This window comes from Podarcis muralis, chromosome 3, assembly GCF_964188315.1.
Source record: "Podarcis muralis chromosome 3, rPodMur119.hap1.1, whole genome shotgun sequence".
Taxonomy (NCBI): Eukaryota; Metazoa; Chordata; class Lepidosauria; order Squamata; family Lacertidae; genus Podarcis; species Podarcis muralis.
In genome coordinates this window covers 97,314,592-97,330,672 of record NC_135657.1, presented here as the reverse complement: position 1 = coordinate 97,330,672, position 16,081 = coordinate 97,314,592, and the positions used below count along the sequence as shown (strand labels likewise).

The window sequence follows — 16,081 nt, the reverse complement described above, 5'->3', positions numbered from 1 at the left end:
GACAACAGAGAGAAGAGCTGGAGTTTGCTTAGCACAGCGGTTCCAGATAAACCTATAAAGCAGATTTCACAATGCAAAGAGGTTCCAATTTGAACATATACATACATATATATATATATATATATATATATATATATATATATATATATACATATAAAAAACAAGTTGGTCATCAGGCAGTGGGGCCTTATTAACTTTCAGATGCCATAGTTCAGCTTTCCTCACATTAAATACAGGCATGAGTTCTGGAAGTATTTTGGCTCAGCTCTTCATTTTAGAAGTAATTTGCTGGTGCAGAGGCTCTAAATACTTAAGGGTGTTAATTCTATATTTGCCCCTCTCTCCAAAATGTCTCTTGAACGGTTTTTACTTACCTTCTGCAATTTCTTCTCCCCTTCTTTCGACATTTAACTTCTATTTTATCCCTGCAATGGTGAAGTATGTGGGGTTGCCCTTGAGGTCGACCCAGAAGCTACAGCCAGAGCAAAATGCAGACACACTGGGGCAGACAGTAGCCACCATGTTACACACCTGCTTAAAGAATTGTATTGGAAGCCACTTAGCTGTCAAGCTAAGTTCACTGTGTTGGTTTCTGGTGTACCAAGCCATATACAGCTTGGCACCAGGATACAAAAAAGATCACCTCACTACTGCGCAATACAGAAGAGAGTTTCCTCCAGATACACTCTTATCATGAGAGCTGCTGTGTACAATATAATAATCATATATTTCTACAGGAGCATTATGATATTGGCACTTTTATTTTCAACCCCTTTCCTAATTAATTTGCCTTTTTCACAGCTGTTGCACAGTATGTTGACATCTCCACTATGACCCCAAGGTATTTTTACCTATCTCCAGTAATTTCTTCTCCCATTCTCCTTTCACATTCAACTTGCACCTTATTTAAGGTAAAGGTAAAGGGACCCCTGACCATTAGGTACAGTCGTGCCCAACTCTGGGGTTGCCAAGGGAGCCGGCGTACAGCCTCCGGGTCATGTGGCCAGCATGACTAAGCCGTTTCTGGCAAACCAGAGCAGCGCACGGAAACGCCGTTTACCTTCCCGCCGGAGCGGTACCTATTTATCTTTCACGTGCTTTCGAACTGCTAGGTTGGCAGGAGCAGGGACCGAGCAACCGCCGACCTTCTGATCAGCAAGTCCTAGGCTCTGTGGTTTAACCTACAGCGCCACCCACCCTGCCACTTTCCTGCTCAATCTTTACATTTACGTCTTCCTCCTGCAGCAAGTTCTCTCTATTATTTCTTCCCTTTCTATTCCCATTTTAATGTATTTCTTATTAGATATTTTATTTCACTTTCTAACCTCCTTCAACACCTCCCTTGGCCCTTGCCCTCAGAGAAGGGATAACTTCTGTCCCTCCCCACATTCCCAAAGATATCTGTCTCCCAGCTACTTTTACTCAGTATGCAAAACATTGGTCCAACAAAAGGCTATGGCAGAGCTAGGAATTGGGGCCGACAAGTGAGCAGGATGTGGCAATGAATCCCACCTGAAAATAGCCCAAGACCCACTGGTAAATCCCAGTCTACTGTCCTAGAAGCACTGCGGTACAACAAAAATATCAAACTGTTCCGAGGTCAGGAAAGAAGCAGCCATATGTTTGGCGGTAAAATCCTGGCATGCTTTAAGAAGGTCAGTTGGGTTGTATTAAGAAGCAAAGTGAAACAAACCACAATAGCCCTTATTACAGTACTATGGTAGAGCTTCCATTAAAAAAAAGAATGTTCCATCATACTATATATGCCTTAAATGTCTGATAATTGCCTGTCATCTCCGTAACACAAAGAAATCCAAAAATACACAGTGGAAAACCAAACCAAAATAAAATCTTCATCACAGCATCTGTCTGCATCATTGCCACAAATGATATTGGAAGTTTAAATAATTCAGAGCAGCGCACTTGCTATCTTTGCCACATCTTTGAGGGCATATATTATTCCTGAAGCGCAACCAAAACAAGAGTAATACGTTTTTGTTATTTCCATACAGAGAGCCTATTTCAGTTAAAAAGGGGAGACGTTTGAGTTAACAAATGATTTTCCTTTCAGGAGAAGAGGATTTAAGACATTAAGCCCTGTTCACAGCTAGTTAGGACAGTATTAATGGTTCCTACAGATTTGTGTTTTAAAAATCAAGCCAAGCCAATTTTATCACAATCATTCCTCTTGCTCTTCACAGGGATGTTGACGAGCTCAGCTTTAAGTTGTACTCACTTTCTGCTGAAGCCAAACCAGCTACTTCTGAGCCCTAAGTGTGAAACCAATGTCTTTAAAAGCTACTAAACCACCCCAGCGATAAAGATGATCCAAGATGAAGCAATGAGGCTCTGCTAGATAAACCTCTATAGAAACCAAATGTTTGCTTTCTACTTGCTCGATAGACATTTACATATAATTTATAATCCTTGTAATATAAACCAAACATGAGAGATAATAGAATAGAATAGAATGATCAATACGATACGATAATATAGGACCACATGAGCTTGCCATCATCTGAAGGGCAGGCATCCTTTGCCCATGGTGGTACCAAAACTATGAAATTCCCACCCTTGGGATGCTCACTTTTCCAAAAAGTGTTTGGGATTTGGATGGCTATTACATAACATACTTCCTCTGCTGATTGATTTTATTTAGTGCAAATGCCCTAAACTACAGTGCTCTAGTAACCATGTGACCAAGCCTAGCAAGCGCCTTGTATGCCAACCAGTTTTGTACCACAAGCGAGGCTGATGCCACTGTACCACCTGAATGGAAGGGTATCTATAAATGCCTAGGATCTTTAGGAAAATGTCATCGAAAGAGCTGCCTGGGGCTCAGAACACAAACTGCAAAGCACAGCAACAGGGTCAGTTACAGCTGTGTGAAGTAGTTCCTACAGCCTTCTGAAGCAGTGGGATTTCAAGTAAAGAAAGTTGTTATTATAGTAAGTCCGAGGATTGCTTCGGAAGCCAAAATTGCATATAGTCAAAACACATTGGGTTCAATGGTGGGTGAGATTGACAAAGTCTTTTTACCTGCATGCCCACACCCCTTTCCTGTTTTTATTTTTTTTCTTGCCAAGTGTGTAAAGCTGAATGTGCAGAAGTTAAATATGCATAAGTTGCTGTATTTAAAAACAACAAAAAATGTTATAAATAAAATGGTATCCAGCTGGCCTCTTATATAGCTTACAGCTTAATTTTTCATTCTTTATGTGATATTTACAGAAGGGATAAAGAGGGATTCAAAATCCTCAAAACGCAGTTCTAACTAAAATCTATTATCTTGCCATATCACTTGATACAATTAACCAAAGGTAAAATGAAATGTAAAGTTGTAGAAGCCAGACAGTGTAAGGACGGTATTGCAACAACTTCTCTCCCTACAAAGAAATGATTTTGTAGGGTTGAGATTATTGAAGAGAAAATAGACAAATACTGTATGGGTGATTCAAGCCAAGGACACAAATCACCATCAATTAACAATTCACAACAAGGTTGTTTGTTACATACTAAGGCTACTTTTATAAAACATATAAACACATTTTTTCTGAGCTGTCTTAGACGAGGTAATCCTTAAGAACTTAATACTCTTAAATGCAATTAGAACAATTTCCTGTCTCCCATTCTCAGTTCAAGCTGGAGACGGTACAGAAAAGGACAAGTAAATGATGAAGCTGTTTACTTCCTTAAGAGTTAAGCCTAACAATACGGCAAAAGTGGAGGAAAAATTCTCTTTCGTAGCAACAGGTATTTAGGGTCAGCCAGTGAAGCAGATCAGCAGTAAACTGGGGACTGACAAAAGAAAGTAATTCTTCACACAGTCTTTAATTAACTTAAGGAACTGACTATCACATGATGGAATACCATCACCACAATTTCAAATAACTTTTTAAAAAGGATTAGACAAATCTGTGGAGGCAGACAGCCATTTATATAGACCTATGAGTGCCTTTTCAACTCCTTCGTATCTGCTTGTTACCTTCCATTGGTGTCAGCTTAATCACATCTGAAAACAATGTCTCACCAGAGTTCCAGGATCACATAGACTAGGCTTCCTTAACCTCGGCCCTCCAGATGTTTTTGGCCTACAATTCCCATGATCCCTAGCTAGCAGGACCAGTGGTCAGGGATGTTGGGAGTTGCAGTCTCAAAACATCTGGAAGGCCGAGTTTGAGGAAGCCTGACAGAGACTCAAGTGTGAAGGTTTCCCTATCTCAGATACCCACACAAATGCATGGATGTTGTGGGCAGGAAAAGTCATGCAACATCAGGGCAGGGTCACCAACATAACTTCCTTTCTATACATTTTGCACTGTCAATGTGAGCAATGCATGATGGGGGTCGAAAACCAAAGGGGTATCTAGTTTGATCCTCAGTGTTCCCATGAAAACCAGAAGCTGTCCACATTAGTTAGTACTCATTTGTCAAGAAACCTGGTCAACCTTTAAAGAACCGGGATACAAGATGGGTTGAAGGATTGAAAGCCCTCTTCTGTGCCCAATAAGCATGAGATGCCTTTGCCTGGCTGCGCTGTAGCCCATGGATTGCAGCAAAATACTGGGCATGGTTTTCCCAATACAGTGGTGCCCCGCAAGACGAATGCCTCGCAAGACGAAAAACTCGCTAGACGAAAGGGTTTTCCGTTTTTTGAGTCGTTCCGCAAGATGAATTTCCCTATGGGCTTGCTTCGCAAGACGAAACGTCTTGCGAGTTCTTGCAAGTTTGTTTCCTTTTTCTTAAAGCCGCTAAGCCGCTAATAGCCGCTAAGCCGCTAATAGCTGTGCTTCGCAAGACGAAAAAACCGCAAGACGAAGAGACTCGCGGAACGGATTAATTTCGTCTTGCGAGGCACCACTGTATCTTCTCTGTGTGATGGGCTCATGGGAAAAAGCTGTCCCATAAGCACTTGCTGAAGAGGGGAGAGTAAACCCTATATAAGACTGCTTCCCCTGGAGCTCACAGCTTTGAGAGCTTCCTGCCCACCCACCCTTGGGTGAGAGCAATTTTGGGTCACTGGTTGACAGGGCTGGAAATGATTGCCCGCTCCCCTCAACCTGATAGGCACTTGGTTTCCCCTCAGTGAAATTATGGCTTTCCGTTGTGAGGCGGACGAACATTGTTTTGCATGATGGCAGAAATGGCATTGGGCAGGGTCAACATAGTATAGGGAGGCCCCCATAAGGGGCCCGAGGGGAAGACTGAACATGGTAAACGCAAACGTGGCTTCAGTATTTGCCTGGTTGGAATCTGCACCCTGGTTCCCCGGTGAGACCTTGCTTGCTTGGCTTGCAAGGTTCAACACTGGTCGACTTCCATGGTATAAGTTTGGAGTGATCCAAACCCAGCTAATCCATTTCATCAACATAGGGCTTGTGGAATGATGAACTGATCCTGGGATCCAATGCCATGCCAACCCTTGCCCTGCCTGCTGCTGTCAATAAAGAATTGGCCTGATTTTATCCCCTCACCATTGTACAGTCTGGTTATTTTGCTGCTCTCATGGGTCACATAATTCGCCTGCCTAGGCAAATAAATGCTTGTTCTTTATTTCTTCCAGAATGAACAGAAACCAGTTCACTTTGTATAAGAAGGTTTGTTGTTTTTAAAAGAAAGATGCTGGCTCTCCAAGTTTTAGTCCGAGAAAGCCTGTAAGAGCCTGTTTCCAGCATATGGGTGGGTAGGAAAGTCAGTTGATACAATCCTTCATATCTGGTGGAAGTATTCCAACACTGAGTCTTACCCAGACAACATGTGCACCTGCTTCAGAAGCTCTGCAGGTTTCCTAGGTTAATAATACATTATACAGGTGGTACAGTTGCAACTGAGAAGTCATAGGGCATGGGGCCCACTCAATATTGTCAAATGCTTCTATGAAGCAGTGCACACACAATGTAGACTACTTTAAACTACACCAGGAAGAGTGGATTTCATACAAGGTGCCTGGTATAATATAAAACACATATTTGCTGTGGCAGATGTGAAGTGCTTTACAGACCTCTAGATCTGTTCAACATGAATATGTCCTCATTTTTTTAGCTCACAGTAATTTTTTGAGAATCTATACCCCACCCCCATTTAACTTCTAGTCATCTGAGATCAATGTCACCAAAGCCAAGTGCTTATTTATCCAAATAATCCATTGTCTGAAAACTGTGTTTAGTCCACTGACAGTGGAACACAAATTTCAGAATATGTCAATATTACTCACTAGATACCAGCATTCACCAGTGGCTGCTACTTTGGCAGACTGGGTATTTGTAGTTTTCACACCAGGAGTGTTGCATAATATCAAATTACGCCAAGATGATCACATTTTCTAAACATTAGAGCTGGGGAGCCACGCTTCCAAATATTAACATAAAAGCATAACTTGTGGTATGGTTAGGAAAGCACTCTACCAACTCATGAACAATGAGAAAGGAGTAGCCATAAGAAAATACTAGCTGATACTTACTTGGCTTGGCATTAACAGCAATATTCTCAGAGGAATGTTGGGGAGGGAATCTGCAATTTTCATCTTGACCTTCATTGCTCCCATACTCTATAACGTCCACATGCCCAAGGGGAACACTCCATTTTAGTAAGTATCTTTCGCCAGTCACAATGCCACTGTTTTCATGGGAAGAACTGAAAGAAGGCCACAAGAGAATAGTTTACAGTATGAGAGATGTTTTAGCAGTCATTTAAATTCCAGCAGACACTTTGAATTGCATAGATAACGCCACACTGTATACACTGCTTTTAATGTCTTGTTTTGTGCTCAAAGTTCACTTTGATTTTTGGTTATTGAGTGCACTGAAAATCTCATGAAAATGTTTTGATATATTTTTCTTTAATTCCCCCCCCCTAAAGGTGTTCCACTATTTTTAAGCTGCTTCTGGGGGGGACAAGGTCCCAAAGGAAAAGTGATTTTCCTAATTAAAGGATAAAATGATATCATGCAAAAGGAAAAGGCAGTTTTGCAGGCTTCCCTTCACTCTCCCCCTAGGACACAGTGCTTTGAGGAAACACCTTGTATAAAACTATTCTGAGACCTTGGTTACATATTGCTTTTATGCTTTGCAAAGATATTTACATTAGAATATGCAGGGACCGCCCAAGGCGTTATGCTGTGCGAGGCGAACCAGCAACTAGAATCCCACCCCCACCTCAAGTTTTTGTTTCTGACACCTGAGGCTGAAAATACAAGCGACTCTCTTCTTCCCTGATAATAACAATGATAATAAGTTATGTAGCTTAACTGTTTGCTACACTTCAATGACACCCAAAATCAGCTGCCTGAGGTGGCAACCTTCATTCTGCCTTATGATAGGGCTGGCCCTAAGAACAAGCATATGAATGAAGGCTGATAGATTAAATATATATGTTCATTAAAAATCCTGCAAGAGGGAAAAAACAGGCACACAGTAGAACAGGAGCCACAGCAACCCTTCATTTTAAATCACAAACACATAACAAGACTGTAAATTTTCAGATGGAAGGAGAGGAGAAAGTTGGAGAAATTATAAACCCCATTAATGATAACAGCATCTAAACAACCTGTCGGCAGAGCTCTGTCCATTGGACGCTCTGTAGGAAGGAGGCAATTTTTGCTGGCTCCCCCTTCTTCCTACAGTCTCTTGTGCTTCTGGAAAAAGTGTGCTAAATGCTTGGAGGTGGACGACACACCCTGCAAACAACATTCAACTTGGCGATGAGAATGCAGCTTAGAAGCGGCAATCATCCCTTCTCCGCTGCTCTCCAGTAGATGTTGTTGAACCTCAGCCCCTTCCATTTGTAGAAGGGCAGTCTGGATGCGATTCAATATGCTTAAAAGTTGTGCACAACACATATGATGACATCTGGAGAAATCTTGGATCAGAAGTGCTTGCTTAAGTTGAGAAGGTTCCTTTTTCCTTCTAGTGTTTTTAAGCTGGTGCTCAGAAATAGGGTAGGCCTGTTTTCTTCAGTATGTCAAATTCAGAGGACATGTTGCAGTTGCCATAGGAATGCAGCTGAATAGAGCTCCTCTGTGATGAGAGACCAACTCAGCCTACATTTGTAAATATGTGCCACCTACGCCCTCATGCAACCCACTCTCTCTCGAGATTCCTAGCAGCACTAGATGGGGCTTGAATAATGGACTGTGACTTGTCCACTTGTTTGTGAACAATGGGAGAAACAAAAGGGGGAAGGAGCCCAACTGTGATCTGCAAAACATGGAGCAAAAAGATTTGCTGCATCATGGCCTAATTATATTATGCAAATAGTTTCTGCAATCCTCACTCCATTTGATTGGATTTGTAGGATGGGCACTGGTGACCTATTTTAAAAGATGGAATGTGTATATGTCAGGAAAATCTATGCCAGAGCTTGCAGCAGAGCTGTCCCGCATCTCCCACATTCAAAACACGGATCATTACAGCGTTAATATCTACAAACAAAAAGGTACTTTCTAATCCGCACCCACAGAAAAACCCAAACAGCTCACAGTGAGTTAGGTCTAAACAAACTCAGCATCCTTCAGAATGCTGCTGAAATGCAACACATATTATCTCCCAACAGTCTGCAAGGGGTGATGAGAGTTAGAGTAAGTGGCCTCGGCCCAGTATACCTAAAGGAGTGTCTCTACCCCCATTGTTCAGTCCAGACACTGAGGTCCTCCTCCGAGGGTCTTCTGCTGGTTCCCTCACTGCAAGAAGCGAAGTTACAGGGAACCAGGCAGAGGGCCTTCTCGGTAGTGGTGCCGTCCCTGTGGAACACAGGGAGAAATGAACAACTATCTGACTTTTATTGAAAACATTTGAAGGCAGCCCTGTTTAGTGAAGTTTTTAATGTTCGATATTTTATCGTATTTTTACTATCCTGCTGGGAGCTGCTCAGAGTGGTTGGGGAAACCCAGGCAGGTGGGTGGGGTATAAATATAATAACAACAACAATCTGAAGGGCAACAGAAATCAAGGTGATTTAGGCCAGATTCTCAAGCCATCTAACCCAGTGCCATAGTTCTAGCAGATATCCCTTGATGTTGGATATTGAACAAGAGACCTTCTGCATAAAAAGCATGCACTCTCACTGACCTGGGTCCCTTCCCATATTCACAGAATCAGCAGAACAGAAAAGTCATGTGTGACAGTTACAGCAACACAGTTTCTGTTCAGCATAACTGCATCCTCTCTCTCTCCACATTCTCAGATATCTTTTTCAGCCCTAGGGCAGCATTGCTCCTTGGCCAGTCCACCAAGAACCACATGCAAAAGCAGTGTGTAGCCATTTCACAACCACTTAGAAATTCACACACACACATACACAGTCTCTCCTTTTCTGCAGTGCATACTAATAGTGAGTGTGTTTATAACCCTGCTCTGAGTTGACTAGAAAATCATAGATCTGACACTAACCATCTGGCTCCCAAACAAGCCAGGCACTTTTGCAGCCTGTTTTATGAATGTTTACTCAGACATAAGTATCACTGAATTAAGTTGGGACTTACTCTCAAGTGTACCTAAGATTCACAGCTGTAAAGATCTCTTACTGGCCATCACTTCCTGCACAGAACAGGGCACTCACTGTCAGGAGGGCTGCGCTGACAGCTCCTGAAGAAAACCAGCTCAGCAGAGAAAAGCAGCTCAACCACCCCCAGAGCTCCAATGCTACTCCTCCCTTGCCACAATGTCAGCTACTTTTCAGGGTAAAGGTAAAGGGACCCCTGACCATTAGGTCCAGTTGTGGCCAACTCTGGGGTTGCGGCGCTCATATTGCTTTATTGGTCGAGGGAGCCAGCGTTTGTCCGCAGACAGCTTCCAGGTAATGTGGCCAGCATGACTAAGCCGCTTCCGGCAAACCAGAGCAGCGCACGGAAACACCGTTTACCTTCCCGCCAGAGCGGTACCTATTTATCTACTTGCACTTTGACGTGCTTTCGAACTGCTAGGTTGGCAGGAGCAGGGACCGAGCAACGGGAGCTCACCCCGTTGCGGGGCGGAGATTCAAACCGCCGACCTTCTGATTGGCAAGCCCTAGGCTCTGTGGTTTAACCCACAGTGCCACCCGCGTCCCACACTCTTCAGGGTACCCCACAGCTAAGCTGCAACAGGAGCAGCAACCAAGCCACTCTTCTTGCCCACCTGCCTAGAGAAGGAGGATTTGTTGCCCTCTCTGTAGTTACATATTTTGGCTACTCTTGAGAAAGGTTATGAGGGATCGTATCTCTCTGAACTACAAACATAGAGGAAGCAGAAGGCACAAAGATTTCAGAGTACTGGGATAAGGAAGTGATATCCTGCTTATGGGGTGCAGTGCCTACAATGGCTTGCAATCACTTCTGAGGTGCTTTTTGATTATCTCCCATAGGTGTTTTATTTATCTCCTCAAACCCATGGAACACCTCAACATTACAGTGATCAGTACAATTAAAAAAAAAAAGACAAAACAGTGCTGCCAAATTTCAGGAACTCTGCCACTCTCTCTTTTAGAGAATGCAGCTAGACTCTTACCGGACATTCACAGTCGCACACATCAGTACATCATTTAACATGAAGAGTCGCCGCTCTTTGGTTTTCACGATTTCTCCTCTGTCGTTGTAAACAGTTTCCAGCATATCATCAGTTCGCACGAGGCACCTGTTCCCACTGCTGAGTAACTGAAGTTTTGCAAGAGAGAGAGAGAGAGAGGGAGAGAGAACCCCAAAGTGACTAATTCATAACACTCCTAGAAATGGATTTTTTAATTTTTTACTTTAAAAGCTTCTATGAACAACACAACAGCACGCACAACAATTTTTGTAAATTTTATTAAAACCTTGGCTATGTCAATGCAAGTTCCTCAACAACTTTCCTTGAATAATCACTTTGAGAATGGGGTCAAGGGGTGGTGATTGCAATTATTACTGAGTAACAAGAATTTTGTTTTGCTATAGACACACCCTCCAAACCAGCCTTTCTCAACCTGTGGGTCCCCAGAAGTTGTTGAACTACAACTCCCATCACCCCTAGCTAGCAAGGCCAGAGCTCAGGGATGATGGGAGTTGTAGTCCAACAACATCTGGGGACCCACATGTTGAGAACCGCTGCCTAAACCCTCCTTTTGCCTTTAGGTTGGCAACTCCAACTCCAGAGGCCACAGCTCTTGATTCCTACTCTGATGGGGTGTTCTTAAGGCAAAAATGACACAGCCTCAATATAGGGGTGGAGGAAGGTGGTGCAGTGGGGGCGGGCCACCCCAGGTGTCACAACTGAAAGGAGTGACAAAATGCCAGGCGGCACTCACCACGGGGCCTGCAGTGTGCCCGAGCTACACATCTCTCCTGAGAGTGACACGGTGGCTTGGGCGCCTGCAGGCTCCACACTGCCCCAAAAAGTCCACCAGCTGGCTCCTCCTCAGCTGTAGGGCGGCTGAGTGGGAGGAGGCAGGCATCCTGCCCTGGCTTGCCCTGTCCCGCGGGCGGCTGGCCCCGCCCCTGGCCGCAGAGCACACGCACCGCCCCAGGCACCCAATTGGCTTGCTCCGCTGCTGGCTCAATCCAGCCTTAGAATATGTTTTAGCATTTGAATGGAGACAGACATAGTATAAAAGAAGGGCTCATAGCACTGCACACTCATCAACACAAACCAACCCACCAGTCTGACTCCTGCTTGTTCCCTTGGTCACACTTATTTTCTACTTAATGGAAGCATTATTGTTTTTATTATTAGTAGTAGTAGTATATAACAACAACAACAACAACAACAACAACAACAACAACAACAACAACAACAACAACTTAAATTTAATAAATAAATTTAAAATTAAAATTATTAGTCGCTTGTTTGCCATGGAAATTCAAAGTAGCATTCAGTATTTTAAGCAAAAAGCTAACACATACATTTAAACCAGCAAAAACAAAAACAAAATCTACAGGCCTGATTAAAAAAGAATGTTTTTGCCTTTGTTTAAATCTTTCCCAATGGGGTAAGTGGGACTTAGAAGAAGTGCTTATTTTTCTGGTGTGTTCATGTCATGCCCACTTATTTCATACTAGTTTCCGACTCCATTTTTTTAAAAAAGGAAAGATTGCCTTTGAAACATATATCCTACACAACATGGGGGGGGGGGGGGTAGGTTAAAAGGTACTGGCTGGAGTTGTGTTTTCCAGTTTGCTTGAAACAGAAATACATTTGTGCAAAGTATATGTTGAAGGTATGGGGAAGGATAAAGACCAAAAAAGTTATTGACCTTGGTGGGTAAACATCTCCACCACAATTGCTACCCCAAACCGCATGGTACGTTTTAGAAGATGGCTTGTCAGCATCCCAGTGCTACTGAACCAAACACATGACCTCAAAATGCCATTTTCCAGCACAGGAAGGGGGGAAAAATAGACACCCACACTCTCAGTGTGGAAGGCATCTGGTCTGTCTGATATCTACTTCCTCTACAAGAGAAATCAGGAAGAAGCAAAAGGATGGCTGTTCTAACCTTGTTCAGATAACGCTCATTCATGGCTTTTGCGATTTGTTTTATTTCGCAGCGCTGATCTGCATCCCTTTTCCTTTCGTTTAATTTCTCTGCCAACGTTTCAAGCTCTGTGAGGGCCATCTGTAGAGGCAGTCTGTCAGCGTGGCCTTTAGTCGTGTTCTTCAACATATCCTTAAAAGACCCCCCAAAAAACCCCAAGTTATTATGGTTACTATTTCAGCACAAATCAAGATTTTTTTTCATGATTTCAGGATACCCAAGCAGTAATGTCAAGCCTTTCCCCCCCATCATAATCTCTAAAGTACACCTATTGCATGTGCCTGAGAATATGGTTGGCATGTCAAGAAAGATGCACACACAGAAATGCTCCCAGTACCCCAGATTTGACAAAGCTCCATCCACATCCAGGTTGTTAAAGCCTGAGATGTCTTCTTACAACTCTTCTTCACATGGAGGGGTGAGGCAAGGGCCATATTTTAACCGGATGATAGTTTCCTATCAATCACTCATTAATCCATTTAAACCTATTTCTATGTTGTGGGCTGTACATTACATTCGAATATACAGGCACAGTTGCATGTGCAACACTAAGCCACATAAATGAGCAAACATGAAGGCTTCTCAGAGCAAAGATTGTGGCTGCTGTGCTCCCCCTGTCCTGCTCTTGCCCCACAATACTGATACTTTGGGTGCAAAATATCAGCATCTATGTATTGCATAAGGGGAAAAATGAGGAAGTGTTATCAATGGTTCCAGTCCATCAGATCATCACCTGATAGATTCTGTACTGTTGGGCAAGTTCTATATTTCCGTGGAAAGTTTTATGTTCCACAGGATATTTTGCAACATGACCCTACTAAATTCCATGTAGTCATGGCTCTATAATAAAAGGTGACCAACTAAGCAGTATCTTTTTCACAGACATGGAGTTCATATGGCTCAGGCATTAGGAGGCTAAAGGTAAAGGGACCCCTGACCATTAGGTCCAGTCGTGGACAACTCTGAGGTTGCAGTGCTCATCTCGCTTTATTGGCTGAGGGAGCCGGCGTACAGCTTCCAGGTCATGTGGCGAGCATGACTAAGCTGCTTCTGGCGAACCACAGCAGCGCACGGAAACGCCGTTTACCTTCCCACCGGAGCGGTACCTATTTATCTACTTGCACTTTGACGTGCTTTCGAACTGCTAGGTGGGCAGGAGCAGGGACGAAGCAACAGGAGCTCACCCCATCACGGGGATTCGAACCGCCGACCTTCTGATCGGCAAGTCCTAGGCTCTGTGGTTTAACCCACAGCACCACCCACATCCCATTTAGGAGGCTATCAGGAGGCTATTAATGCCAGCAGTGGAAGCGGGGGAGGACTGAGGGAGAAAAGCTTATGAAACTATATACTATAAGTAGGATCTGCAGCAATATGCTGCCCTGAGGAAGTGTTCAGCCATTTGACTTCCATCCCATCTTTCCCTGCCCCCTCCAATTCTCCTGAAGAATCCTTTTGGCACTGGTGATATATTATGGGCATGGCAGATTGCAATATTATTCTTATGAATAGGTACATTGCATAATTGCTTCTCGAGCTCACAACCGGATATGGAACAGCATACAAAACAAAGCAGATGGAAAACTCAAAGTGCTCATGAAAACCATTTGCATTTATTTGTATATGAAATTGGGTAATACTTGTACCATTTATTGATGAAAACATACACAGTCTCATGGGCTTCAAAAATACAACTGCATAGTACCATTACATGCTAGAAATGTGCATTTAATTTTTACTTAGAATTAGCCAAATAACCTTGAGCTGTAACCAATGAACAGTGCATGCAAGTACTTTGAATGATCAGACTACACTTACCTGTAGCAGTAGGATGAACTGAGGAAAGCGTTGTATGGGTTTCATCATTAAGCCATAGAGTGTAATTCTATCAGGACTAGATTCTTGGCATTGCTGTAATGAGAAAGGGTCAAGTCTTTCTTTATATCAACCACATTTTTTTTAAGAACAGAGGTAAAAGTTGTATTCACATGTAACGTAAAGATAAAGGATCTCTGGACGGTTAAGTCTAGTCAAAGGCGACTATGGGATTGCGGTGCTCATCTTGCTTTCAGGCCGAGGGACCCGGTGTTTGTCCACAGGCAGCTTTTCCAGGTCATGTGGCCAGCATAACTAAACCACTTCTGGCACAGAACATTGTGATGGAAAACAGGGCATTTGCCTTCCCGATGCAGCAGTACCTATTTATCTACTTGTACTGGTGTGCTTTCAAACTGCTAGGTTTGTAGCAGCTGCGACAGAGCAATGGGAGCTCACCCCATCACGGGGATTCAAACCACCGACGTTCTGATCGGCAAGCCCAAGAGGCTCAATTAGGCAAATTAGCCAGTGCATAAGCTATGTACAGCTTTTGCTCCTCTCTTCCTAGAGTAGGGAAATAAATAAAGGAGTGGGTGATTTTGTGTTACTTGTCATTTGTTTCTTACAAACGAATCACGATTGGGAAGCAAAGCTTCTGATTGTGGTTTGTTTGGAGGCAATGCTAAACCAACCATTCCCTGGTTTGTTTCTCAACTCAGGGGGTGGGGAGGGCTGCTCAAGGTGACTGCACTAGCATGCAACCCATGCTCTGTGCAATGTAGCCAACTATGGTTTTTTGGTCAGCATGCCTGCTTCTTGGGAGAAGGGCAATGACAGGCCTAGACAGCATCTTGAGAAGTAGAGACGTCACCTTGCCAACAAAGGTCCGTATAGTTAAAGCCATGGTTTTCCCAGTAGTGATGTATGGAAGTGAGAGCTGGACCATAAAGAAGGCTGATCGCCGAAGAATTGATGCTTTTGAATTATGGTGCTGGAGGAGACTCTTGAGAGTCCCATGGACTGCAAGAAGATCAAACGCATCCATTCTTAAGGAAATCAGACCTGAGTGCTCACTGGAAGGACAGATCGTGAAGCTGAGGCTCCAGTACTTTGGCCACCTCATGAGAAGAGAAGACTCCCTGGAGAAGACACTGATGCTGGGAAAGATGGAGGGCACAAGGAGAAGGGGGCGACAGAGGACGAGATGGTTGGATAGTGTTTTCAAGGTTACCAGCATGAGTTTGACCAAACTGCGGGAGGTAGTGGAGGACAGAGGTGCCTGGCGTGCTCTGGTCCATGGGGTCACGAAGAGTCGGACACGACTAAACGACTAAACAACAACAACAATGTGCTCATGTGGCCACTGTGTGCCCATTTTTACATTGTGCTTGGCCAAAAAGTAGATTTCTACAAATGGAGACCCGCGACAAAATGTTGCAGCATGGAGTTCTCAAGTTCAAGATTCTAGCTATTCTGTTCCATTCCCCCTCCATGGTTTTACCTCACACTGTTAGCAAGCAATTTGTACCCTATGAGTGTGCTCAGGCCTTGCATGGCTGTTTGGAAGGTTACCCCTGAAAGCCTTTTCTTAATGAGTTTATGTTTTTCTGCGAACCTTGGAGCTCCCCTGGGCATGCTTCCTCTTGTATGTGAAAAGTACAATTTTGGCTACACAAACAATGGTACTTACAGTCTGAGCTTTAGACATAGAAAGGATAATACAGTGGTACCTCGGGTTAAGTACTTAATTCATTCCGGAGGTCCGTTCTTAACCTGAAACTGT

At 43.6% G+C, this 16,081-nt stretch overlaps 1 protein-coding gene across 7 annotated transcripts in view; it reads right to left on the bottom strand.

The window, feature by feature from the left end:
- The window catches only part of ARHGEF10 (Rho guanine nucleotide exchange factor 10), a 99,494-nt gene that overhangs the window by 43,898 nt on the left and 39,515 nt on the right, over positions 1 to 16,081 (bottom strand). For all 7 annotated transcript variants that reach the window (XM_028722393.2, XM_028722392.2, XM_028722394.2 and 4 more), the window contains 4 exons: positions 14,299 to 14,391; positions 12,442 to 12,612; positions 10,482 to 10,627; positions 6,461 to 6,633 (listed from right to left, as the gene is read on the bottom strand). In XM_028722393.2, the coding sequence (XP_028578226.2) occupies positions 6,461 to 6,633; positions 10,482 to 10,627; positions 12,442 to 12,612; positions 14,299 to 14,391 (583 nt within the window). The remainder of the gene's footprint in view (positions 1 to 6,460; positions 6,634 to 10,481; positions 10,628 to 12,441; positions 12,613 to 14,298; positions 14,392 to 16,081) is intronic.